This window comes from Indicator indicator (genome assembly GCF_027791375.1).
Source record: "Indicator indicator isolate 239-I01 chromosome W unlocalized genomic scaffold, UM_Iind_1.1 iindW_random_scaffold_120, whole genome shotgun sequence".
In the NCBI taxonomy this organism is placed as follows: domain Eukaryota; kingdom Metazoa; phylum Chordata; class Aves; order Piciformes; family Indicatoridae; genus Indicator; species Indicator indicator.
Window position 1 is genome coordinate 55,975 of NW_026539075.1, and position 27,916 is coordinate 83,890.

At 46.4% G+C, this 27,916-nt stretch overlaps 1 protein-coding gene across 1 annotated transcript in view; it reads left to right on the forward strand.

Annotated features, from left to right (window-relative positions):
* The window catches only part of LOC128979912 (guanine nucleotide-binding protein G(q) subunit alpha-like), an 89,412-nt gene that overhangs the window by 50,856 nt on the left and 10,640 nt on the right, over positions 1-27,916 (forward strand). Inside the window, exon 4 of the mRNA XM_054398307.1 lies at positions 19,043-19,196. Coding sequence (XP_054254282.1) covers positions 19,043-19,196 — 154 coding nt within the window. The remainder of the gene's footprint in view (positions 1-19,042; positions 19,197-27,916) is intronic.

The window sequence follows — 27,916 nt, forward strand, 5'->3', positions numbered from 1 at the left end:
CCTGAGTAGAAGGACCCTCATCTCCATCTGCACCATCTCCTGCAGCATCTGCATCTCCTCCTGTAGCTCCTTTACGCTTTCTGCTTACAGTGGCCACCAAATTTACTGGATTGGCTTTCACATTCACAGCAGAGTTGGAGGGAGTAGAGGAATTTTGTGCAGGGTTAGCAGGAGCAGAGGGAGTCTGTGCAGGGTTGGAAGGAGGCGTGCTTTGAGATCCTGCAGCCACTGATGTGTCCGTCTGGGCAGCAGAGGGAGGATGAGGAGATTGAGCCTCGTTAATGGCATCTGCCTGCACAGCTATGTCTGTCTGCGCGACCATTTCTCTCTGTGTAACTATGTCTGCACAACCATTTCTCTCTGTGTAACTATGTCTGTCTGCGCATCCATTTCTCTCTGTGCAACTGTGTCTGTTTGTGTACCCCTGTCTGCCCGTGTACCCCTCTCTGCCTGTGTAATCGAGTCTGTCTGTGTCGCCGAGTCTGTCTGTGCAAGTATGTCTGCCTGTGTACCGGAGTCTGCTATCTCAGATTCTGGCAAAGGTCCCGCAGCTACTGCTGCTGGCTCTGAGTCAAAACTATCAGCAGCTTTCTCACAAACCTGAACTGTGATTTCCTGGTCACCGTAATCAGAATCAGAAACCAATTCCGAACCTCTCTGAGCTTTTCTATGTTTCCTCTTACATCTACACAGGTCGGAAGAGCAAGTAGCCTTATGTCTTTCTTGACACAGTGCTATCAGCAGCCATATGATTATTCCAAGAAACAACAAAATTAAGGCTAGCACAAGATATCTAGGGTACCACTGGTTCCAAAGACCCTCTGTAGTTGTAAGAGGAGTAACAAACTCAAATGTGTCTGCTAGCAGATTCATAGTTGAGTTACCATATCTTCTAAGCCCAATAAGACCACAACAGAATTCAACAGCATTCAGTAACTTGTTCTTAACCCAAAGAAACGACTTATATGCCACATATCTCACAATCATGTCTATCATGCAGGAATCAGCCCATCTGTAAACAATCACACTGATAACAGAGGAAATAAAATTACTCAAAATCCAAAACAGCTTCATTTTGCTTCCTAATCTGAGCAGGAATAAATCATACAAGCAATTGAGTCCCGAGTTGGAGCGCCAAAAATAAAAAGTGTGTCGGTGTGAGCTGAAATTCCCCCCCCCACCGACAATAACCAGACTAGCCCAGTCTGGAAGCAAATGAAGGCTGTATTTTCAAGCAGAGTCTAAAATCTATGATGAAATGCAATGTATATGTACAAATATACAAAATTCACAACATTCACAAATATATACAATCAACAGAAAAGCACAACCGATCTCCCTTTGCTTCCCCCCAAGGGGACCCTCCCAAAGGGGCCTCCCTCTCCCAGGTGCTTCCCCCCCAGACCCCCCTGGACAGAGAAGCAGAGTTAGTTAAGCAGAAAGTTGTTAACTTAGCTGCCAAGGTCAGTGTGTGTTATCTTCAGCCAGAAGAGAAGAAGAAACAGCAACCAGACAGCCCAGCAACTGCCCCCACTGCCGAACGCAGAATGTGCAGAGTGCCTACTTTGTTTTGGGTAATAGTTCTTAAACATTTCTATCTATCCAATGGAAGTGTTTAGAACAATCATTATTTTGCTTTCGTTCACCCAGTAGTGACTTATTTACATTCTTTCACTTTCTCTGTTCTGAACTTTGCAAGGAAAAATTAAAAGACAGTTTCAAACCATCACACTGGGCTCAAGGCTTTGTGCTGGCGCGATCGTGTGAGCGTTTTATGGGTTCCGAGGGGACGCCCTGGTTCATGGCGGTGGCGTAGAATCCCGTCTGCCCTTCCAAGCGGCAGCGGTGATTTTGTAGCCATTTGCTTCGGGGGAAAATCTTAAGAATGCGGTGCCTGTCCCTTTCCCTTTTGTTCCCTGCGGCGCCAGCGGCGAGCAGAGTTGCGCGGAGCCGAGGAAGGGGGAGGGACAGTCGGAAGCAGACCAGGGTCGGCTTGTCCCGCGGCGGTGGGGGCTGGCCGCAGCGGGAGGTGAGCGATGACTCCCGTAATCAAGAAGGCGAGCGGTGGCTCCAGTTCAAAGGCTGCTTCCGAGGGCCCAGGGAGCATCGGTAGCTTTGGCTGGAAAAGCCGCTCGTGTGGCCCGAGGGGTGGCGGCGGTTTGGATCTGTACCGCGGCTGCAGAGGTGACGGCGGCTCTCGCTGTTATCTCTCCCTTGACTTTCGGACGCGTTCCGAAAATGGTGCCTAGCACCTGGCTCCGCCTCTCTTCTTGGCTGGCTGCAGTGCAGTCACTCCCTCTCCGGGGGAGGGCTGTGTAGCCGGATGCCTCCATGCCTCGGTGCGCTTATCGCTCAGGAGGCGCGGCGGCATGCCTGTGCCTGGAAGCGATCAGCACTTGCCTTGGGAAAGGTCCGTGACTGAGAAGTTGTGAGGTTGTTTCCAGGTGGCCAGGATGTCCGTCGGACCCGTGAAGAGTTCACCGTGCAGAAGAATGTCAATGATTTTGTTACCTTTCTTGAAGACTTCTTCAGCAGTCTCACCCCAGACGATGATGTCATCGATGAACTGAATGTGTTCTGGAGCTCCACCTTTCTCCAAAGCATCATGGATCACTGCATGGCAGATGGTTGAACTGTGAATCCACCCCTGGGGCAAACGATTGAATGTGTACTGAATGCCTCTCCAGGTGAAAGCAAACTGAGGCCTGCATTCCTCTGCTATGGGAATAGAGAAGAAAGCATTAGCAATGTCTATGGTAGCATACCATTTGGCCTGCTTGGATTCCAGCTCATATTGGAGTTCCATCATGTCTGACTCAATCCTCTCTGGAGTTCCGTGTCTCCACAGGATTTGTCTCTCCAGACCAAGAATGGTGTTACGTGCAGTTGCATGAGGAACTGGATAAGTTTCCAGCCATCCAGTGCTTGCCTCTACCATAGTCAGCACATACTGCTTACCAGATCGAAAACGAGGTAGAGTGATGTAGTCAGTCTGCCAGGCTTCACCATACTTGTACTTGGACCATCGGTTACCATACCACAAGGGCTTGATCCGCTTCTAGGCGCAGGCACGCCGCCGCGCGCAGGCACGCCGCCAGGTTTAGGCTGGAGGTGAGGAGAAAGTTCTTCACAGAGAGAGTGGTTGGCCATTGGAATGGGCTGCCCAGGGAGGTGGTGGGGTCACCATCCCTCGAGGTGTTCAAGAAGGGATTGGACATGGCACTTGATGACATGGTTTAGATAGTCATGAGGTTTAGGGTGACAGGTTGGACTCGATGATCTTTGAGGTCTCTTCCAACCTTCTTGATTCGATGATTCTATGATTCTATTCTATGATTCATGCCCATCTATCCAGCCTGTCAAGGTCCCTCTGCAGAGCCCTCCTACCCTCTAACAGATCAACACCTGTTCCTAACTTGGTGTCATCTGCAAACTACCTGATGATGGACTCAATCCCCTCATCCAGATCACCAATAAAGATTTTGAACAGGATCAGCCCCAGCACTGATTCCTGGGGGACACCACTAGTGACTGGCCACCAACTGGATGTGGCACCATTCACCACCACTCTCTGGGCCCAGCCCTCCAGCCAGTTCTTAACCCAGCGCAGAATGCACCTGTGCAAGCCGTGGGCTGCCAGCTTTGCCAGGAGTTTGCTATGGGGGACGGCATCAAAGGCCTTGCTAAAGTCCAGATAGACTACATCCACAGCCTTCCCCGCATTCACCAGGTGGGTCACCTGATCATGGAAGGAATCGGGTTGGTCAGGCAGGACCTGCCCCTCCTAAATCCATGCTGGCTGGGCCTGATCCCTTGACCATCCTGTAGGTGCTGTGTGATTGCACTCAAGGTGACCTGTTCCATAATCTTTCCTGGCACTATGATCAGGCTGACAGGCCTGTAATTCCCTGGCTCCTCCTTCCAGACCTTCTTGTGGATGTTGGCCAGCTTCCAGTCGTCTGGGACCTCACCAGTGATCCAGGACTGGTGGAAAATGATGGAGAGCGGTTTGGTGAGCTAATCTGCCAGTTCCCTCTTTACCCTAGGATGGATCCCATCTGGTCCCATAGACTTCTGGGGATCCAAGTGTCTCAGCTCTTACTGCTTCTTCCTGGATTAAAGGGGTACTATACTGCACCCTGACTCCATCTGCTATCCTACTATTGAAAATTGAGGCAAAAAAGGCATTAAGTACCTCTGCCTTTTCCTCATCTTTTGTTACTATATTCCCCTCCACTTCCAATAAAGAGTGGAGGTTGTCCTTGCCCCTCCTTTTGCCATTAATATATTTATAAAAACATTTTTTATTGTCCTTCACAGGCTAGTCTAAGCTCTAAATGGGCTCTTTCCTCTCTATTTTCTTTCCTACATGATCTAGCAACATCCTTAAACATTTCCTGGGTTACCTCCCTTTTTTCCAAAGGTGATACACCCTTTTTTTCCCATTAATTCATTCAGAAGCTCATTGCCCCTCCAGGGCAGTCATCTACCCCATTGGCTCATCTTTTGGCACATTGGGATAGCCTCGTCCTGCACCTTCAAGATTTCTTTCTTGAAGTAGGTCCAGCCTTCCTGGACCCCTTTGTTTTTAAGGGCTGTTTCTCAAGGTACTTTCCGAGTTTGTTCCTTAAATAAGTCGCTATCTGCCCTCCGGAAGTCCATAGTGGAGGTTTTGTTGATGCCCCTCTTAGTTTGACTGCATATTGAAAACGTTATTGTTTCATGGTCACTGGACCCCAGACAGCCTCCAACCACCACATCTCCCACCAGCCCTTCTTTATTTGTAAAGAGTAGGTCGAGGAAAGCCTCACTCCTGGTAGGTTTACACAGCATGCTGTGATAAGAAGCTATCCTCCATACACTCTAAGAACCTTCTAGACTCTCTCTTCTCTGCTGAGTTGTTTCCAGCAGATATCTGGCAGGTTAAAGTAACCCACAAGGACAAGGGCTGGTGATCTTGAGACAGTCTCCAGCTGCTTATAGAATAATTCATCAACCTCTTCATCCAGGCTGGGTGGTCTATAGCAGACTCCAAACAGGATGTCAGCCTTGTTGGCCTTCCCTCTAATTCTCACCCACAGGCACTCGACTTGATCATCCTTAATCTCTAGTTCCATGGCATCTAGAGCCTCGCTAATGTACAGGGCCATCCCTCCACTCCTTTTCCCTAGCCTGTCTCTCCTGGAGAGCCTGTAGCCATGAATTACAGTGCTCCAGTCATGTGAGTCATCCCACCACGTTTCTGTGATGGTGACTACATCATAGCTTTCCTGCTGCACCAAGGCTTCCAGCTCCTCTTGTTTGTTATCCATACTGTGTGCATTAGTGTACATGCGCTTCAGTTGGGCTGCTGATTTCGCCCCTGACTCTTGCTTACCACTCTCAGTCTCCTGTCTGGAGATTGTGGTTTCATCCCCTTCCCCCTTCAAATCTAGTTTAAAGCCCTGTAAATGAGCCCTGCCAACTCCCTTCCTAAAACCCTTTCCCCCTTGTGGGGGGAGCAGAGGAATAATATGAACTCCCAGATAGGATTAAAATACCATTTCCATGGGAAATAAAATCTCCAGAACTCATTGTTTATTTGAAAGCTAGAGAAAATGACACATGAATCTTCTGTGCCAAAATTATTTGCTGAGTGTATTATACCTGTTCATGCATGTTCACCATAGTCGTTTGGCTGTGGCTGGGGGCCAGACGCCCACCAAAGCCACTCTATCACTCCCCTTCTTAGATGGACAGGGGAGAGGGGAAAATATAACAAAAGGCTTGTGAGCTCATGTCATTTGGGAGAACTATAGAGAAATTGCCAGGGCATGTAGGAAGGCAACAAGGAAGGCCAAAGCCCTCTTAGAACTAAAACTGGTAAACAAAATAAGAGAGAACAAGAAGGGCTTCTTCAAATATATCTGTAGTAAATGGAAGAATAGGGAAAGTGTGGGCCCACTGCTGAGTGAGGTGGCAGCCCTGATACCTGAGGATGCAGAGAAGACAGAGCTGCTAAATACGTTCTTTGCTTCAGTCTTTACTCCTAAGACCAGCCCCTGTGAACTCCAGTAGGTGGATGAAGGAGAGAAAGCTTGGAGGAGGGGAGCCTCTCCATTGGTCAGTGAAGACTGGGTTAGGGATCAGTTACATAAACTGAATATTCACAGGTCCTTGGGACCTGATGAGATGCACCCAAGAGTGTTGAGAGAGCTGGCTGATGTTGTCGCTCTGCCATTCTCCATGATTTTTGCAAAATTGTGGCAAACAGGAGAGGTGCCTGTGGAGTGGAGGAAAGCCAATGTCACTCCAGTCTTCAAAAAGGGCAAGAAAGAGGTTCCAGGAAACTATAGGCCAGTGAGCCTCACCTCCATCCATGGAAAAATGATGGAGTGGCTCCTTCTGGAGATCATCTCTAGGCATATGGAAGAGAAGAAGGTTATCAGGAGTAGTCAGCATGGATTTACCAACGGGAAATCATGCTTGACTAATCTGGTAGCCTTCTGTGATGCTGTAACTGTATGGGTAGATGCAGGGAGACCAGTGGTTGTAGTCCACCTTGACCTTAGTAAGGCTTTTGCCAGTCTCCCATAACATCATTGTGAGCAAATTCAGGAAGTGTGGGATAGAAGAACAGACAGTGAGTTGGATTAGGAAGTGGTTACAAAATAGAGTCCAAAGAGTGGTGGTCAATGGTGCCAAGTCCAGTTGGAGAGCTGTAATTAGTGGAGTCCCGCCAGGATCAGTGCTAGGTGTGGTCCTGTTCAACATTGTGGTGGGTTGAAAATTCCCCCCCCCCCCCAAATTAACTTTGTCACACCAGCTCAGTGGAAGCAAATGAAAGCTGTATTTACAAGCAAAACCACAATCTACAATGAAATGCAATGAATATGTACAAAATATACAGTATTTACAGTATTTACAAATGTTCACAATTAACAAACAACACAAGGACCCCCCCCGGTCAAAGACCAGGGGAGCTGCAACAGCTTCTTCCTCCCTGCCTCCCCCTTACTCCCCTGTACAAAAGGGACAAGAGAGAGAGAGGAGAGATATTAGCCTTAGCCAAAAAAAAAGTGATGCAGCCAAGGTGAGTAAAGCCAGTTAGTGTCTCCCCAAGAGAAGAAGCAATGAAAGAGATTGTTTTGGGAAAAAAATCTTATGGGAGATCTCTCTCCAGTGGAATTGCTTAGAATAATCATTATTTTCCTTTTTACACCCAATAGTGATTTATTTACATTTTTACTATTTTCTGCTCAACATCTGTGAAAAATTTTAAAGGCTGTGGCAGTTTAGGCTGGGTCCCCCCTGCCACTGCCGCATGAGATACACCTCTGGTGTCCTGGGTGCCCACCCACAGGGGTGGACACAGGAAACGACGTATTTCTACCCATAAGTCCTGCACCCTATAAGGCCATCTACAAAGTCATTCTCTTCCTCTTTCTTCCCTCTCTGCTCCCCTGGGAGATGTCCTCTCTTATCGGGTAATGCCGGGGGAGTATCCTCAAGGCCTCTTAGGCCTGTCTAGGCCTAATGCCAGGAGGAGAATGGAGGGGGGGGGGGGTAGTCTCAGACCTGGCCAGCCTGAGACTTGCCTAGCAGCGGGAGGGGGAAGAAAGAGCCCCGGGGGAGTTGGGTTTACCCTCAGGGGGGAAGAAGGGAAGGATTGGGAAGCCTTTGGGAATTCTGTGAGGGGTTCTGTACGCTTTGGGATACTCTTTGTCACTATGCTTTGTAGTTTGTAGTTCTCTGTAGCTTCACCAATTGCTTTTCCATTTAAACTTTCCATCACTCTCCAATCCGTTTGTGTGAGTCTCATTCTTTTGTCCCTTTCGAGGCAAGAGACAATCTGTCTGGCCCCAAACCAGCACAAAGGCATAGTCTAAAACTACTGCAAACATCATTATCAATGACACTGATGAGGGGACAGTGTCTTCTCAGCAAGTTTGCTGATGATACCAAACTGGGAGGCTGTGATGGAGGAGTTATTAATTTATGAATTATGAAATTTGAATTATTAAAAGTATTTTTATTAAATATTAAAATTCATTAATAACCAATTAATTGCTATTTTATATACAGATTCTAGTTCACAGTTGTGAAATACATCCCATAACTGGTTTAGTATGTATAATCCTGACCCAATTAGAATATTTGCAGAATTAATTTCTACTGGAGGAATGCAGGGTGCAGTTCCACCTCTTGTCCCCCAGATGGCGACTCGACAGGACGCTGCGGCTGCTTTAACTATATACAGAGAAAGATTAAAGTGTTTCAGAGGCTGTCGTGAAGGCATCACATGCCCAGAATTATGCCCCCAGATACCAGCTAACTTGTCCCAACATGTTCTGGGAAGTTCCCCCTTCCACCCTCCTTTCAGGAGGGGAAGACAAAAGGCTCAGGTGCCAGCCTGTCTCCTGAGGGGCAAACAACTACAGGCACCCATCTCAATGGCATGCCTATGCTCTTGCCATCTACGGGCATAATTCTAGCTTCACCTTTCTATAGGTGGAAGCAGGTTGTTGTCAAGTGTGCCCATTGGGTAAGTCCGGCCTTGAGTGTCTATAAGTATTGCTCCATTTTGGTGCCATGTTGCTCTCTCCTTTTGCTTTCACTCATCATGCAACTCGCGACTGAGTAAGCTGAGCTGTCCCACATGCAAGCATACTTGGAAGCCTCTGCAAACATGGAAGCCAGCCCACGGAGTGTGCATCGAGGACCTGCAAAGGATGATCCCGTCGCCAGAGGCGCCGTAGACTCAGTCAAAAGGGACTGAGGGAAGCCCCCAGAAAGGGTAAGCTGTAACCCAAAGGGGGAAGGACTAGCCCAAGCCTGGCAGTCCAGAAACGCTGCAAGCTAATTAAGTAGCCATAAGCAGCCAAATAAGCAGAAATGCATCTTGCATGACCCCGCCGACCACGGGAGAGTGAAAGGGAGCCACCCCCTGTAGCCGCTCCTCAGCCCGTATCAGGGCAAAACACCCGGGATTTTCCCCGAGGGAAAAGAGAGCAAAAGATTAGCCTCTCCATTGAAGTCAAGGCAATGACTGTACCATTATAATTTAAATGGAAGCAGTTGCCCAGAGAAGCGGCAATCAGCTCACCTCGAGCCGAGCCGAGGAGGGGAAGCATCGCATCACCGCACCCCCCACCAGAGACCTGCCTACGGGAAAACCGCCCTCGATCGTAGGGCCGAGCACCGAAAAGACCGGGCCCTCCTGATCTGTCCTCCGGTCAGGGAGCCAGCCCCTCCCCGCAGACTGCGGGAGAACAAAGAAGCGAACTGCCCCTTCCCACAGACCGCGGGAAGAGAAAGCCAACCATGCCTCCCCCCCCAGAGCCGGGAGGGAGAAAGAAAGCGCCGCCCGAACGGGGCCAATCTCGGGCAGAAGCAGATACCCAGCGAGCCCGCTTGATCCAGCAATTTGTTTCGCTGCTGGGATGGTTTGAAACTGTCTTTTTATTTTTTTCCTTGCAAAGTTCAAAACAGCTGCATGTATCTTTCATGTGTGTAACATTTAGTAACATTCTATTCAAAGCACCCGCGCATAGCCGTGTGATATTTCCAGCTTAACCTGCCTCGTGACCACATTATAAATATCTCTATACCTAGCTAGCAGCCGCAAGCACCTTGTCGAGTCTCCATCTAGTGGACAAGAGGCGGAACTGCACCCTTTCGTTCCCTTAATTAGAAATTGACTGTAAATATTATAATCGGGTATGATTGTAAATACTAAATCAGTTATGGTCTATATTATTACAACTGTGCATCCAAATCAATATATATAAAGTAATTAATTGAATATTAATAATAATAGTAAACAATAATTTCATAACTCATATTTTCATAATTCATAATTAATAATCACCATCCTCCATCCCTATTCCCCCTCTCCACGACAGAGGCAATTCAAGCTAGAATGTCATGTGGCTAGGCGTGGGTGCTTTGAACTGAAAGTTAGCAAGTGTTGCACATGTGAAACTGAAAAGATACACTGTGTCTTGTGCTTGTAGCAAAGTAAGCTACTAGGTTACGCTAGCTGGCTGCTACCTGCTTGCTGTCTGCCCGGGGTTGGCCCAGGGCTGGTCTGTACTGGGCGGGGGGAGTCTCCCGGGGCTGAGGCTGCGGCTGAGTCACTAGCGGGCCACAGGGGGGCTTCCCTCCAGATGGAGTCGGTGACTTTCCTTCTCCTTCTGCTTCTGCAGGAGGGGCGAGACTTTCGCCAGTTGGTGGGTTCCCTTGGCGCGACTTCCTGGACATAGTCAGCCCTCCCAGGGTTGGCCCGCATGGTGGGGGGGAGTGGCAGTTCCCAGTAGGCGGGGTCGCATGTCTCCGATCCTGGCAGTGACAGGCTTTGGGGCCAGTGGAAGCAGCCCTGGGGAAGGGGCGTGGCTATGCAGAGCAGCGGTTCCCCTTGGCTGGCTCAAAGTGAGCTGGTGGTGCTGATTCTTCTTGGCGACTGCTTCCTGTTTAAGGTTACAAGGCAGTCCTTTGCTTGACTCAAAGGAGAAGACAGGACACTCTCTTTCAAGGTGGTCCTGACTTTGAATTACTCTGGTGCTACAGGGTTGTGGGGCGGTGAAGCAGGAGACTCCTTTTATCTCCCGCAAAGGGCGGGGTCATGCAGGGTGCATCTGAGCGTGAATCCTGCTTGTACGAGCCAGTACACACAAAGTCGTGGCTCTCGGTCTGCTGCTTATAGCTGTAGCAGAGACCTGGACTGCCGGGCTTGGGCTAGTCCCTTCCCCTCTGGGCTAAAGCTTACCCTCAGGGGTCCAATACTCTTTAAGACATGGCGGACTCTTCCGATCTGCTGGGAATGGGCTTTCGATGCTGTAGCCTTCTGTAGCTTCCAGTGAAGGGATCTCTTTTGCAGATTCTTCGGGCAACTGAGGCACAGCAGCCTTCCCGGGGCACTGGCTTCTCCGTACTGCAGAGGCTGCTAGTATGCATGCATGTGGGAGTGAGAAGACTTACAGGCAATGGCTATGGAGCTTCGCACCAAAGGCTTAAACACCATGAGCTTACAAGCTCGGGCAAAGTGAGAACGACTTGATTACAAGTTGGGGTAATACTTAAAAGTTTCTTGAGGCTGGATTTGACCAATGGGCACTCTTATTGACAATCTGCTTTAGCCTATAGAAAGCATGAAACTAGAATTATGCCCTTACTTGGAAGAAGCATGAGCATCCCATGAGATGGGTGCATGTAGTTGTTTACCCCTTAGACAGAAGGTTGTGGTTGTTTTGCCTTCTGTCTGGTGCCTGGGCCTTTGTCCCCCAATCCGGAAAGAAGGGTGGAATGGGGGAACTTGCCCAAACATGTTGGGACAAGTTTTACAGTATTTGGGAGCATAATTCAGGGCATATGGTGCCTTCCTCACAGAGGCTTAGCTAATATACATGAAGGCTGTGTGGCCATTCATCAAGACTTGGACAGACTGGAGAGCTGGGCACAGAGGAACCTAATGAGGTTCAACAAGGATAAGTGCAGAGTCCTGCATCTGGGAAGGAAAAATAAATTGCACCAGCACAGGTTGGGAGGTGATCTGCTGCAGAGCAGCCCTGTGGAGAAGGACCTGGGAGTCCTGGTGGACAAGAAGTTATCCATGAGCCAGCAATGTGCCCTTGTGGCCAAGAAGGCCAATGGGATCTTGGGGTGCATTAAGAAGAGTGTGTCCAGCAGATCGAGGGAGGTTCTCCTCCCCCTCTACTCTGCCCTAGTGAGACCTCACCTGGAATATCGTGTCCAGTTTTGGCTCCCCAGTTCAAGAGGGACTGGGATCTACTTGAGAGAATCCAACAGAGGGCTACAAGGATGATTAAGGGACTGGAGCACATGCCTTCTGAGGAAAGGATGAGAGACATGGGGCTTTTTAGTCTGGAGAAGAGAAGACTGAGAGGGGATTCAATAAATATATATAAATATATGAGGGCTGGGTGTCAGGAAGGAAGGGACAGCATCTTCTCACTTGTGCCCTGTGACAGGGCAAGGGACAATGGATGTAAACTACAGCACAGGAAGCTCCACCTCAACATGAGGAGGAACTTCTTTACTGTAAAGTTCACAGAGCCCTGGAACAGGCTCCCCAGAGAGGTTGTGGAATCTCCTTCTCTGGAGACTTTCAAAATCCATCTGGATGTGTTCCTGTGTGACCTGAACTAGACTATGTGGTTCTCCTCTGGCAGGAGGTTGGACTTGAAGATCTCCAGAGGTCCCTTCCAACCCCTAACATCCTGTGATCCTGTTATCCTGGTAGCAATGTTTGGACCATGTTCTTTGACCATTGCTTGGATCACATTTTTTTAACAATATTTTTGTGATTTGATGGTTGTTGAACAAATTTATTTCAGTGGATTTCAACTATTTGATCTCTCTGTCATTTTTATGGACACATAAAATTACAATATATTTTGAATGTTGCAATTTTAAGTTGGAGAGGTTAGGATTCTTCTTTGAGGTGATTTAAAAATACAGAGATGTCTTTCCAGTCTTCTAGAAGCAGTTCTTTTCATGAGGCTGGTCTGCAGAAAGTTTAAAGCAAGCGAAGAGCATAGAGGCTTCATGCCTGAATTCTGCATGTCTTTGAAGCAGTCTCTTACTGCGAGTTATTCGTCACAATACAATGGTTTATACAACCATTACAATTCTCTGTCTGTTAGTTATACCTGCATGATTATATTACTGATGGCAAAGAATGAAAGTGCTTCCAGTTCTGAAACTGCATTTACTTCTTTACATAGTGGAGGACTTGGCACTTACCTAATTTCCTCTTATTTCCCAACCTTACATGTAACAGCCCTATTATATTTCCAGCCAAGGAATATACTACAGATTCTTTGTGTGCAGCCAGACAGTTCTGCTACTTAAATAATTGCTGTTAGTCTTACTGGGAGAATGGAGATATTCCTAATTAATATAGACTTTCCACCAGAAAAAAAAATACTCAAATGCACAAACTTTTGTCAGGTCAAATAATGGAGCACATCACTGTAATGCTAAGTAAATTCAGAAATGTTAGTACCTGCTTTGTGATCATTGGGGACAAGGGGACTGAAGCTCTCTTGTGTCAGTACCTCCTCTTCATCTGCAATTATCTTTTACTGAATCCTCTCTCACTCAGATGACCATCTCTCTTACCAGCATAAACAGTGTACTGGGTGTATGTTGCAAGGTTTTGTTAGTGGACAGGGGAAGGCTGCCTGTGTGGGAAGAGGTCAGAGGCTAACCTGTGAAAAAAAACACAACTGGTTCCAGTTGGCTCCTGAATGGACCCACTACAAGCCAAAGCTGAGACAATCAGTTTCTAGTGCCTCTGATATCATAAAATCATGGAATCATTAAGGTCAGAAAAGACCTCTAAGATCACCAAGTCCAACCATAAACTGAACACCACCATGGCCACTAAAACATGTTCCAAAGTGCAATCTCTACATTTTTTGTAACACTTCCAGGCATGGTGACTCCATCACCTCCTTAGGCAGCCTGTTCCAAGGCCTGACCACTCTTTCAGTAAAGAAATTTTTCCTAGTATCCAATCTGTAGAGAAATGGTTAGAAGATAAATGGCCATGAGATGCACAATCCAAGATAGCTAACTATAAACAGGCTGACATGTCCTTGAGAGGCTGATAAGAGAAAGCTTGGCAAATCAGTAAACAGGAGATGAAGCCAGGTGTTAAAGCTGCAAGGCAGAAAAACATTGCTGATACCATATTCCAATCAGCGTACAGTAACGGGCGCGTGAACAATTTTAGCCAATTGCAGGCTAATGTTATTCACATGGACAGCGCATAATACTATAAAAGCCTGTGTCTTATAATAATAAATGAGCAAGATTCTGAACTCATATTGGGTCTATGTCTTGACTCTGGCTGAGCAGGATTTTAACTCATATTGAGTCCGTGTCCTGACTCTGGACAATCTCCTAAATTTGGCGCCCAAACAGGGACATGATCAGGACGTCTTTATTAAGGATCTTGTTGCATCGCAGCGAGAAGACAGGCTATGCCGAGAAGCTGTGGCAGAGAGACGAGTTACTATGTAACTGTTTCTGACCCTCAACAGGAGTGGCACTGCGAGGCCAAAGCGGCAGTAGCTGGGTGTGAGGTCACTTCTCACCTCCTGTATTGGGACCCAGGAACCTCACGTTGGAAAAAGGTGCGGACGGGGGACAGGAGATTGGAGCGGGTGGCATCCTAGAGGGAGAGCTGGAAATCAACTGAGCACGCCAGTTGTTGGACCCGCAAAGATAAGACCGCCTTACTGAGTATCAGTTGGAAGGCGGCATTCACGATATTGCTTGCTAAGCAAGGTGCTGGCATGAGCATGAAGAGGTTCAAAGAGCTCTGTCAATGGGTAAAAGAAAAACGACATTTGAAGGACCCTGATCTCATGTTTAGTATCACAGAGAAGCAGGAGGCAGGTACGGCTGAAGTGCGAAAGGGATTAGGAGCAGGAGGCACTCACCCCATCACAGCCCCGCAGACAAGACAAGACGGACACACAGACGCAGGTCGCTGGACAAGCAGCAGCACCACAACCCAGGCTGCCCGGCCTGGCCCTGGCACGGCCTCGCAGCCAGCCTCCGGCGGCCAGAGTCCAGCCAAGGGCAGAGCAGCACCAACCCACTGCCGCTGCCACGGGCAAGGGACCCGGGGGCTGCCTGAGCCGAGAGAACTGCGCCGTGGCCTGCCCCCGAGGTGTGTGGCCCTGCAGGAAAAGCCCCCCAGCCTGCATCATAGGAATCTGCCTGGCCCGGACCTGTACTTCGACACCTATTAAGGTGAGCCACCAGGAACATAATGGGACAATCTAATGGGAATCTAACAACCCCAGCCTGTAGCTCTGCATGGGGTTGTTGTGGCCAAAGTGCAGCACCTGGCACTTGGATTTGTTGAATACCATCATGTTGGACTCTGCCCATCTGTCTAGATGGTCAAGGTCCCTCTGCAGAGCCCTTCTACCTTCTAACAGATCAACACCTGCTCCCAGCTTGGTGTCATCTGCAAATTTAATGATGATGGGCTCAATCCCCTCATCCAGATCATCAATAAAGATATTAAACAGGATGGGGCCCAGCACTGATCCCTGGGGGACACCACTAGTGACAGGCTGCCAACTGGATGTGGCACCATTCACCACCACTCTCTGTGCTCGGCCCTCCAGCCAGTTCCTAACCCAGCACAGGGTGCTGCTGTCCAAGCCACAGGCTGCCAGCTTGGCCAGGAGTTTGCTGTGTGGGACAGTGTCAAAGGCCTTGCTGAAGTCCAGGTAGACTACATCAACAGTCTTTCCTACGTCCACCAGGCTGGTGACCTGATCATAGAAGGTCTTTCTCCATGGAGCTGCTTTCCAGCAGGGCAGCCCCTAACCTGTACTGTGCCTGCTGTTATTTCTCCCCAGATGTAGGACCCTGCACTTGTCCTTATTAAACTTCATGAGGTTTGCCTGCACCCAGCTCTCCAGCCTGTCCAGGTCACGTTGGATGACTGCACAGCCTGATGGGGTGTCAGCCAACCTCCCCGGTCTTTTGGAGATTATTTTTGTTAGCTGAGAAATACTGCTTTTCCCTTCACTGGATACCAGTTGATATAGCTTTTAAATGCTTTTTTTAGTCCTTTTCTGTTATTTCTCAGAATTTGACTTGTTAGAGTCAATTTTATTATTTCTGTAATTGCAAAAGTAATTAACTGAAGTAATTGCAGATTTTTCCAGAGCAAGACAGATCTTGGGAGGTGGTAAAAACAGTGTTTCTACTGCTCATATTCCTTATGCCAGGTGCCTAGAAGCTAGGGAAACCATAACAAGCTGTTGCTGCTGTCAAAAGGAGGTTGCTGTGAAGGTTGACATGACTGTTGTGAAAGGCTGTCAGCAACTGGGAAACCTTAAACCACCTCCCACTGTGCATTTCTGTATATTAGCTATTCTCCAGTTTCTGTTTGCAGCCTTTTCCATTACAACTGAAATAGGTTTTTGCTGGAACCAATTTTGTGAGTTAGAGCTGACTCAAAATCAGAGCTAATGATTGAGCAATCCTAAATAATACCTGCTCCGTACTTCTCCTGCCCTCTCTTCAAAGAGCCATATTGTCTTGCTTGATTTGGCAAGGCTTCCTTCATGTTGCATCTGATATAAAGTCAGATTCCCAATGCAGGCCTTGCTCTATATTCCTTGCTAGCCCATCCCTGATTTCAGAACTAGTTCATATTTCTTCAGCTATACAAACAGCTAGTTTAATGTGTTTGTAGGAAACAGTTTTCCCTTGGATATTAGTTTAGCACTGGAAAAGGGAACTCAGAGAGCTGGTGAAATCTCCATCCTTGGAGGACTTGCCTATAATAATGCTACTTTAATGCTACTTAAATGAAAGGCTGGACTAGATGGATTCCAGAGGTTCCTTTCAGCTAATACTTCTGGGATAATTCTCTGCTGCCATTTCATCAGTGTTTCAGTGGGAGGTGTGTGACAGTGTGAGCACTTGCAGCTTTTGATATTTAAATAGATGAAATATGTGACTGATACTTGTTCTACAGTGCATAATGGTCTTAGCAATGTAGCAGAATCTCTGCTGTTATACACACAGTCACGCTCTCTGTGTTCTCTTAGGTTATAAAAGCAACTGCTCTCATCTAATTGCAGGATTTTACCACTTATAGACCCTACTCTAAAGCCACCCACATAGTCAAACTCTGCATGTGTATTAGAGTATTGTATAATAAGTCTGATTCTTGAAATAAAATGTAAATTACAGTTCTGAATTTTATAATTAGTAATTTCTGGTTAAATGAAAGGAAAATTCTCCAAATGTAAGTGTCCCACTATCTTAGTGCAAATGAATGTAGGAGATTCCCTCTTGGGAAGAGCTACTCAGCAACAGAAAAGCATATGATGATATTTTCCTACTCAGCTCCTAACAGAGCAGCTTGCAACACAATTTCTCTCTTGACTTATGCCTAATGATAAACAACAGAGTAGTTTTGCAGAAGTACATACATATTTATAGTTAGAATTAGACTTAAGTACTGAATCCACAATGCCTGAAGTTGGAAGGGGTCTCTTGACCTCTCTGTTCAAGTAAAGTCAGCTAGACCAGGTTGCTCAATAATAATAATAAGGAATTAATGAGTAAGAAATTAATTGTCCTAATATTTATTCTCGAGGCTTAAGCTGGATATTTATCAGCTACCCCAAAATAGATTTAATGCACTTGCTCCCCATTGTATATGAGTTAAAAGTTTAACAAAAACAGTTCTTAAACTCAGAAATTCAAGGTGTAATATTTTCCTAAGAAGTCCTACTTTCCTACTTTCTATTAGTATTAGTGTTTAAGCTATAACATCTCATCTCTTTATTACTTCTGTTATGCCTTTGCTTTTTTTAAAATTCTCAATTTCTATCAAACAAAAACTACAAAAAGAAAAAAGCTTTATTCATGTGGGTCTTTCAATAGAAGCCAGAAGCTAATAGTTTCTCATAATGATACATTTTATATTCAGGTTTACAAGGATGACTTGGATGTTACAGGTAAAGGAGTGCCAGCGGGAAGTTAACAAAAATATAAATTATTTTTATTAATTTAGAAATCCCACCACCCATGTAACTTATATACAAATTTAGAAAAATATTATTTACAGGTTCGTTGCTCAGTTGCACAATATCTCCCAGAGCACAGAAATGGGTAGAAATGGTTAAAGATCAGTATTTGGAAAACGATAGGACCCAAGAGCAGTATATTGCCCCTACTAACAAGAGAAGGTATTCCCCAGAGACTCAGGCAGGTTCCCAATATACTCACAACACTGGTTCCAGTTGTGGGTAGTCCTCCTAGCGTCTCTGTTTCTCAAGGAATCCTTCAGGATTGCAAAGTGTGGTCCACACGTGTGGGGAGAGAAAATCCCAAGAGCCTCTAGTGCTCTCTAGCAAACCCATTTTATATCAGCTCATGGCCCAAACGTCCTGTGTCGTAAATGCCACAGATATATTCCACATGCCAAAAAAGGGCAAGAAACTGATCAGCATCAGATTCTGCATTGCTCTGCCCTGACATGTGACTTGGGGGAAGGAGCCCAGGTGTCATCTGACATGGCCTTGAAAGGCAGGAGGTGCCTTCCACCTTACCCCTCTTCCCACACTCCCTGATCTTCACCCCCATCCTGACTCCATGAGGGGGGAGGGGGGTTTTGGATGCATTGCCACATTCCACTCCGTTGGCGTTTTGACACAATATCGGCCATGGCCCCTTGGAGCGCTGGGCAATCACCTCTTGCCTCCAAAGTTAAAAGGGGTTACAGTCTAGTAAGGCTTGTTTGTGCTCCTCGTGGATTATCGTTTTCCAGTACAGACCAAATGAGTACCTTTAACCTGGGTCTCTGTGTGCAATACATGCAATGAAATCGATATATGATGAGGCAATGGACATTGTCTACAACGATGTAACAATAATTCTATATGGCTAGGGCTATCTCAGATGTAAGTGATTAAAATTTTTTAAAAAGCAAACCAGGGAATAAGAAGACAGTTTGCCTCTTCATAGATGAGAAGAAGAAAAGAACAGGGTCTCCCAGGTAACTCAGGGTTCATGCTTGTGTATGGTAGATTCTTCATGGATTCTTCTCTTGGGCATGATGTTATACCTGAAACAGAAACAAAAAAATTAAGGATTACTTGCATTGTAAAGTTCAGGAAAGTCATACAAAAGAAATAAAGTCATTTGCTATTACATCTTGGGATACATTTGTCTCTTCCTTGAAGCACATATATTTCAGTACCCATGAATTTGTTGGCTGATCATAACTGCATAGTCAGTATTTACAACAGTGCCTGTTACAGCTATCACGTCTGTGACCTGTGTCTTAAAAAATATTCTTGTGTCATTGAGTTTGCAAAAGGAAACCGCCCGCATATTTAATTTACCACTTAGATATGAATTGCAAATGAATCAGTTAAATCTTACATTCCAGTAGAAGGTGGAATGAAAGGGATCTGTTTATCAGGAAAAAAAAAAAACAACTGAAGTTGCATGGTAGATTTAAAAATAAATTTGTCTTTTTTTATTTCAGAATCGAATGGAAGAAAGCAAAGCACTCTTTAGGACAATTATCACATATCCATGGTTCCAGAATTCTTCAGTCATTCTGTTCTTAAATAAAAAAGATCTCTTAGAGGAGAAGATTATGTACTCTCATTTAGTTGATTATTTCCCAGAGTATGATGGTAAGTATATTGCCACCAGAGCTCATGCTTCATTTACACTGTGGTAATGACAAACTGTTTTAGCCTTGCCCATATTTTTCTTAGAGATTTATCTTACAATGATAATCACTCATTCTTCTTTACAAATTGTAAACAGTTAGTTTGTTTTTAAATTACTTTCTGATCACATTTCAAAAAAATATATTAAAAGAAAAAATATTTAAAATAGCAATTTTTAATGCTCCAAAATTTTAGTAATTTGAAGTCTCTAGATTTCTAGGATTTCATTTTATGGATGGTAGTATCTTTCACCTGAAATTATTGATTATAGATGAGTAATATCATATTAACAATGTACCTTATTCTGTCCTTGTTCATAAGTCAAGGTGAGGGTATGAACTGAAGTATAAAGATGAAATTACAGAAAAAACACAATTCTCATTTTTACAGTGTCTCACATACTCTTTTGATTTTTTGTTTGGTTTTTGTTGTTCTTTTGTATAAGGCTGGATATCTGAACAGAAGTGTCATAAGTTCTCTGTGGCTGTCAGACCAGTACCACTCCTCTCACCCTTTCATTATACCATTTCTTTTTTGTACCTTATACTACCCATGTGAAGTTCCAGAAAGCATTATGTGGAACACACAGCTATTTCTAAGTGTCTCGAAGGGGATATTATTAATTACCCTCACAACAATAATAAACAATATGACAAACAAGTATTAATAAATATAGTAACCCTTTATTAATGAAAATTGCCTAAACTCGTTAAGTAGGATTGTTGTATGGTTGGAATATATATTTACAATGGGAATATGCAGTCTTAGGGCAAAATACAAACAATTCTATGCAAATTAGGAGGCAATAACTTGGAAAGAGAAAGTCCCCGAGAGCAGATAGCACTCAATTACATCAGAGGGAGACTCGGTGAGAACCTTTAAACCCAAAGGGCAGTGAATTACTTACAGCTGGTTTTACCCACATGGGGGATGCTGCTGCTGCTGTGTTAGCTTTGGGATGCTTTCGTACGGCGCCGGCACAGCAGATTGCCGGCAGTGTGAGCTGAAATTCCCCCCACACCAACAATAACCAGGCTAGCTCAGTCTGGAAGCAAATGAAAGCTGTATTTACAAGCAGAATCTACAATCTACAATGAAATGCAATGAATATGTACAAATATACAAAATTTACAACATTTACAAATATATACAATCAACTGAAAAACACAACCAATCTCTCTTTGCTTCCCCCCAAAGGGGACCCTTCCCAAAGGGCCTCTCTCCCAGGAGCTTCCCCCCCAGACCCCCCTGGCAGAAAGCAGAGTTAGCTAAAGCAGAGAAGTTGTTAACTTAGCTCGCCAAGGTCAGTGTGTTATCTTCCGCCAGAAGAGAAGAAACAGCAGCCAAACAGCCCAGCAACTGCCCTCACTGCAGAATGCAGAATGTGCAGAGTGCACCACTTTGTTTTGAGTAATAGTTCTTAAACATTTCTATCTATCCAATGGAAGTGTTTAGAACAATCATTATTTTGCTTTCTTATACCCAATAGTGACTTATTTACACTCTTTCACTTTCTCTGTTTGAACTTTGCAAGGAAAAAAATTAAAAAGACAGTTTCAAACCATCACAACCACGTGGTCCCAGGCTGATCTGGCTTCAGTGGACAGTGGGCAGTTAACGATGCTCTTCGCGACGGGGACTTGCTTGGTTTCTGGGTAAACTGAGGCACGGCATGATTCTGGTGGCAAAGGGAAGCAGGCTAGGCAGATTCGGCTTCTAGGCTTGTGGCTTCTCCGGCTTGCTGTGTATAGCTTGTGGCTTTATCCCAGGCTCTGGACCAGGCACTTGAGGCAGGGCAGGGCAACTCGAGGCAGCTTTTACGAGACAGGTCCAAGTAGGCTTGAAGCAAGGTTTGAGCAAGGCAAGGGTGACTACCATGTCACTTGTATATATACAAATTGCCAGAGATCAATTGGCCTAATGGGGCACTGAAGCTAACGTGTAGCTGCCCAATGGAAAGGCGTTCTGCCAGGCTATAACCATAAAAGGCAGAAACAAGGATCTTGTTTCTGGGGGAACAGTGGTCAGCTTACGTGCTTTCACCCCAGACAAACAACCTGTTTACCAGGCAGGAGTCCTGTCCCCTTTGTTCTTTTTCCCGTGTTGCCCTGGTTTTCTGCAGGAAGGAGGGGAGAGAAAGGGACCTTGTCTAGACATCTTAAGGCCTGTCTGGGTTTGTACCGGGCCATGTCATAGCCCTACCATGACACTAAGGTACTTGTACTTTCAGAAATCTCTCCTGAGGTGAAAAGTTTGGTATTCTAAGGTAACTGAGTGGAGACTTTGGTAACAAAGAAAAACAATCAAATTCATACAATAACATCTCTTTTGTCATACCAGGGAATGAAAAGCAGATTCAAAAGCTACAAAAATGATTAAATCTCTCATTTTCAAAATTAGAGAATGATAAAAGGAAAAAGTTATATTTTTTTCTGTCTGATAGGAAAAGATGTACAGGATCAGACCATACTTATTTATGAGTCAGCATAAGTTCAGTTTGATAGTACTATACAGAACTGACAACTGAATAGAAAATATTCTTGTCCTTTCAAGTTACAAGTGCGTCAGGTCCCCTAGATGGCACAGGACTCCAGGTGTAGCATCACCAGTGTTAAGTAGAGGGGAAGGATTACCTCGCTTAACCATCTTGGAACATTCCTCCTAATGCAGCTCAGGATACCATTCAAAGTCTTTACCACAAGAGCACACTGCTGGCACATTTTCAACTTGGTGTCCATCAGGACCCCCAGGGCCTTCTCTGCAGAGCTGCATTCCAACCAATTGACCCCCATGGTGTCTGGGCTTGTTCCTCCTCAGGTGCAGGACTTGGTACTTCCCCTTGCTGAACTTGATGAGGTTTCTGTCAGCCTGTTTCTCCAGTCTGTCAAGGTCCCTCTGGATGGCATCCACTCCTCTCAGTTATGTGTCATCAGCAAACTTGATAATAGTACACTATGTTCACTTTTCCAGATCATTAAAGAAGATATTAAAAAGGATTGGACCCAGTATTCACCCCTGGGGTTCCCCACCAGTTACTGGCCTCCAACTAGACTTGGTGCCACTGACCAGCACCCTCTGATCCCAGACATTCAGTTGGTTTTCCGTCCTCCTCACTGCTCATCCAGTGCATACTTCATCAGCTTCCCTATGAAGATCTTATGGGAAACAGTGTCAAAAGTCTTAGTAAATTCTAGGTAGACAATATCGACTGCTCTCACCTCATCTACCAAGCCAATCATATCATCATGGAAGGTTATCAGGTTCTCAATTAGTCAGCTCAGAGAAACCCACTTGTTCTTCTTCTTTGCCATGGGTAAGGGAAACAAAAGAAGGTTATGGACCAGTAGAGCCATAACCAGTAGGCCAGACCTGAAAGTCTTTTAAGAGTCTGACTCTAATTCTGCAGCTCTTGTTGGACTTAACCCCTTACATGAGGTTATGGTTTGATTTTATTTCTTGTAGTAGAAAGATGGAATGGGTTACACAGTCTATGGTTTGCATGGGGTTACTCTGCGGTCTCATCTGCTCTTCCAGTATCCTGTTTGGAGATGCTGAATCATAGAATCATCAGTGTTGGAAAAGACCCTTGGGATCATCAAGTCCAACCATTGACCCTAATCTACACCCCTAAACCATATCCCTGAGCACCACATCTAAAAAGGACCTTTAAACACATCCAGGGATGGTAACTCAACCACCTCACTGAGCAGCCTATTCCAATGTCTGACTACTCTTCCTGTGAAAAAACTTTTCCTAATGTCCAGTCTAAATCTACTGTGTTGCAGTTTGAGACCATTCCCTCTTGTTCTATCACTAATTACCCATGAGATGAGACCAGCACCAACCGCTCTACAACATCCTTTCAGTTAGTTGTAGAGAGCGGTGAGGTCTTCCCTTAGCTGCCTCGTCTTCAAACTAAACATCCCTAGCTCCTCCAGTCACTCTTCATAAGATTTATTTTCCAGGCACTTCACCAGCTTCATTGGCCTTCTCTGCACTTGCTCAAGCACCTCGATATCTCTCTTGTATTGAGGTGCCCAAAACCGGACACAATACTGGAGGTGTGATCTCACCAGTGCAGAGTACAGGGGGACAATCACCTCCCTACTTCTGCTGGACACAGGATTTCTAATACAAGCTAGGATGCCATTGGTTTCTTGGCCACCTGGGCACACTGCTTGGTGTGTTGCTTCTTGATTAGAATCTCCAGGTTTCTTTCTGCTAGACATCTTTCCAGCTACACTTCCCCAAGCCTGTAGCATTGCTTGGGGCTGTTGTGACCCAAGTGCAGTACCTGGCATTTGACCTTAGAATCATAGAATCATAGAATCAGTCAGGGTTGGAAGGGACCACAAGGATCATCTAGTTCCAACCCCCCTGCCATGGGCAGGGACACTTCACACTAGATCAGGCTGGCCAGAGCCTCATCCAGCCTGGCCTTAAACACCTCCAGGGATGGGGCCCCAACCACCTCCCTGGACAACCCATTCCAGGCTCTCACCACTCTCATGGGGAAGAACTTCTTCCTCACTTCCAGCCTGAATCTCCCTACTTCCAGCTTTATTCCATTCCCCCTAGTCCTGTCACTACCTGATATCCTAAAAAGTTCCTCGCCAGCTTTCTTATAGGTCCCCTTCAGATATTGAAAGGCCACAATAAGGTCACCTCGGAGCCTTCTCTTCTCCAGACTGAACAGCCCTAACTCTTTCAGTCTGTCCTCATAGGAGAGGTGCTCCAGCCCTCTGATCATCCTAGTGGCCCTTCTCTGGACACATTCCAGCATGTCCATATCCGTCTTGTAATAGGGGCTCCAGAATTGGACATAGTACTCCAGGTGGGGTCTCACCAGAGCTGAGTAGAGGGGGAGAATCACTTCCCTTGACCTGCTAGCCACACTTCTCTTGATGCAGCCCAGGATCTGGTTGGCTTTCTGGGCTGCAAGTGCACATTGACAGCTCATGTTGAGCTTCTCGTCCACCAGCACCCCCAAGTCCCTCTCCTCAGGGCTGCTTTCCAGCCACTCACTGCCCAGCCTGTATTTGTGCTTGGGATTTCCTCGACCCAGATGCAGGACCTTTCACTTTGTCTTGTTGAACCTCATGAGGTTGGCTTGTGCCCAACTCTCCAGCCTGTCAAGGTCCCTCTGGGTGGCATCCCTTCCCTCCAGCGTGTCTGCTGCATCACACAGCTTGGTGTCATCAGCAAACTTGCTGAGGGTGCACTCAATGCCACTGTCCGTGTCACCGACAAAGATATTGAACAAGACTGGTCCCAGGACTGAGCCATGAGGGACTCCGCTTGTCACTGGCCTCCACTGGGACATGGAGCCATTGACAGCCACTCTTTGGGTGCGGCCATCAAGCCAGTTCTTTATCCATCTCGTAGTCCACCCATCAAACCCATGTGTCACCAGTTTGGAGACCAGGATGTGGTGTGGGACAGTGTCAACCTTGTTGAAGTTCATCCCATTAATGTTGGTCCATCAATCCAATCTATCCAAGTCCCTCTGTAGAGTCTCCCTACCCTTGTATGTGTCACCTAACTTGGTGTCATCAAGATCATCAATAAAGATGTTAAACAGAAGTGGTCCCAAGACTGAGCCCTGAGGAACACCACTTGTGACTGGCCACCAGCTGGATTTAACTCCATTGACCACCACTCTTTGGGCCTGTTCACCCAGACAGTGCTTTATCCAGCAGAGCGTGTGCTCATCCAAGCCATGATGGCTGTGGGAAACAGTGCCAAAGTTTTTTTGAAAGTCTGATTAGACGATATCCACAGCTTTTCCCTCATCCAATAGTCAGGTCATCTTGTCATAGAAGGAGATCAGGTTGGCCAGGCAGGACTTGCCTTTCATAAACCCATGCTGACTAGGCCTGATCCCCTGGTTGTCCTCTAGTTGGCATATAAAAGCACTCAGGATGTTCTGATCCATGACTTTCCCTCGTACTGAACTCAGACTGACAGGTCTATAGTTTCCCAGATCTTCCTTTCTGCCTTTCTTGTAGATGGGTGTTACATTTGCTACCCTCCAGTCCATTGGGACCTCCCCAGTTAACTGGGACTTCAGGTAAATAATGGAAAGTGGCTTGGCAAGCACGTCTGCCAACTCCTTCAGCACCCTTGGGTGTAACCTATCTGGCCCCATAGACTTGCATGCATCTAAGTGGCAGCGCAGGTCACTGACCGCTCTCTCTTTTATTGTAATGACCTCATTCTTCTTGCCCTCCCTGTCTCCTAGTTCATGAGGCTGGGTGTCCAGGGAACAGCTAGTTCCACTCCTAAAGACTAAGGCAAAGTAGGCATTGAGCACCTCAGCCTTTCCCTCTGCATCCAATAAAGGATGGAGTTTTTCCCTAGTTCTCCTTCTGTTGTTAATGAATTTATAGAAACATTAATTATTATCCTCATCAGATGTAGCTAGGTTGAGCTGTAGCTGTGCTTTGGGTCTCCTAATTTGATCCCTGCATAGCTTCACTCCATCTTTATAGTCCTCATGAGAGACCTGACCCTTGTAATGGTTTAGCACAAAGGCTAAACTGCCTGCTCCCCTAACACAAAAGTGGGGGAAAAAGTAACACACAAAACTCAGGGCTGAGATAAAGAGATAAGAGTTCAATATAACATAAGATAGCATAATCACAATGCATAATCACCTTAGCTAATAATTGAATTAATCTAATAATACAATGAATGACTACTTCAGCTTAGCCTGTTTGCAGAAGCAGCACAGCAAAATACAGGGGGGAACCCACCGCCCCCCCCCAGAATCACAGAATCAACCAGGTTGGAAAAGATGCCAGAGATCATCAAGTCCAACCTATTACCTAATATCTAACACCACCTGACAACTAAACCATGGCTCCAAGAGCCACAACCAACCTTTTTTTGAACACCTCCAGGGACAGTGACTCCACCACCTCCCTGGACAGCCCATTCTACTGGCCAATTACTCTTTCTGTGAAGAACTTTCTCCTCACCTCAAGCTTAAACTTCCCCTGGCGCAGCTTCAGATTGTGTCCTCTCATTCTGTCACTGGTTGCCTGGGAGAAGAGACCAACCACCACCTGTCTACAACTTCCTTTCAGGTACTTGTAGAGAGCAATAAGGTCTCCACTGAGCCTCTTCTTCTCCAGGGTAAACAACCCCAGCTCCCTCAACCTCTCCTCATAGGGCTTGTGCTCAAGACCTCTCACGAGACTCATTGCCTTTCTCTGGACACATTCAAGTATCTCAATGTCTTTTTTAAATTGAGGAGCCCAGAACTGGACACTGTACTCAAGGTGTGGCTTAACCAGAGCTGAGTATAGGGGCAGAATGACTTCCCTGCTCCTGAAGGCCACACTATTCCTGATACAGGCCAGGATGCCATTGGCCTTCTCGGCCACCTGGACATACTGCTGGCTCATGTTCAGGCAGCTGTTAACCAGTACTGCCAGGTCCCTTTCTGCCTGACTGCTCTCCAGCCACTCTGACCCCAGCCTGTAGCGCTGCATGGGGTTGTTGTGGCCAAAGTGCAGAACCTGGAACTTGGACTTGTTAAATGCCATCCTGTTGGACTCCACCCATCTATCCAGCCTGTCCAGGTCTCTCTGCAGAGAAACTCTAACTTCTAGCAGAGCAATACCTGCTCCCAGCTTGGTGTCGTCTGCAAACTTACTAATGGTGGATAATATCTCCTCATCCAGATCATCAGTAAAGATATTGAACAGGATTGGGCCCAGCACTGATCCCTGGGGGACACCACTAGTGACTGGCCACCAACTGGATGTGGCACCATTCACTACCACTCTCTGGGCTCGGCCATCCAGCCAGTTCATAAGCCAGCGCAGAGTGCACCTGTCTAAGCCACAGGCTGACCGCTTGTCCCAGAGTTTGCTATGCGGGACAGTGTCAAAGGCCTTGCTGAAGTCCAGACAGACTGCATCCACAGCCTTCCCCACATCCACCAGGCAGGTTACCTGGTCATAAAAGGAGATCAGGTTGGTCAGGCAGGACCTGCCCCTCCTAAATCCATGCTGGCTGGGCCTGATCCCTTGGCCATCCTGCAGGTGCTCTGTGATTGCCCTCAGGATGATCTGCTCCATAATCTTGCCTGACACTGAGGTCAGGCTGACAGGCCTGTTGTTTCCAGGTTCCTCCATCTGGCCCTTCTTATTGATGAGCATCACATTGGCCAGCTTCCAGTCATCTGGGACCTCTCCAGTGAGAAAGGACTGGTGGTAAAGGATGCATAGTGGCTTGGTGAGCTCATCTGCCAGTTCTCTCAGCACCCTAGTGTAACAGTGTGAGAGCTGAAATCCCCTTCCCACACCAAAAATAACCAGGCTAGCTCAGTCTGGAAGCAAATGAAAGCTGTATTTACAAGCAAAACTACAATCTATGATGAAATGCAATTAATATGTACGAATATACACTATTCACAACATTTACAAATATGTACAGTCAACAGAAAAACACAACCAAATCCCCCGGCTTCCCCCTCCCCTCGAGGGGCTGTGCTTCTCCCCCAAGGGGCATTTCCCCAAGGGACCTCCCCCCCAGCCAGATGGAATCCCCCCAGCCCCCCCTGCAGAAGGCAGAGAGTCAAGAAGCAGAGAGGCTGTTAGACTTAGCTTGTCAAGGTCAGTGTGTTATCTTCACCCAGAAAAGAAAAAGCAGGCAGACAGAAGCCAAGCAAA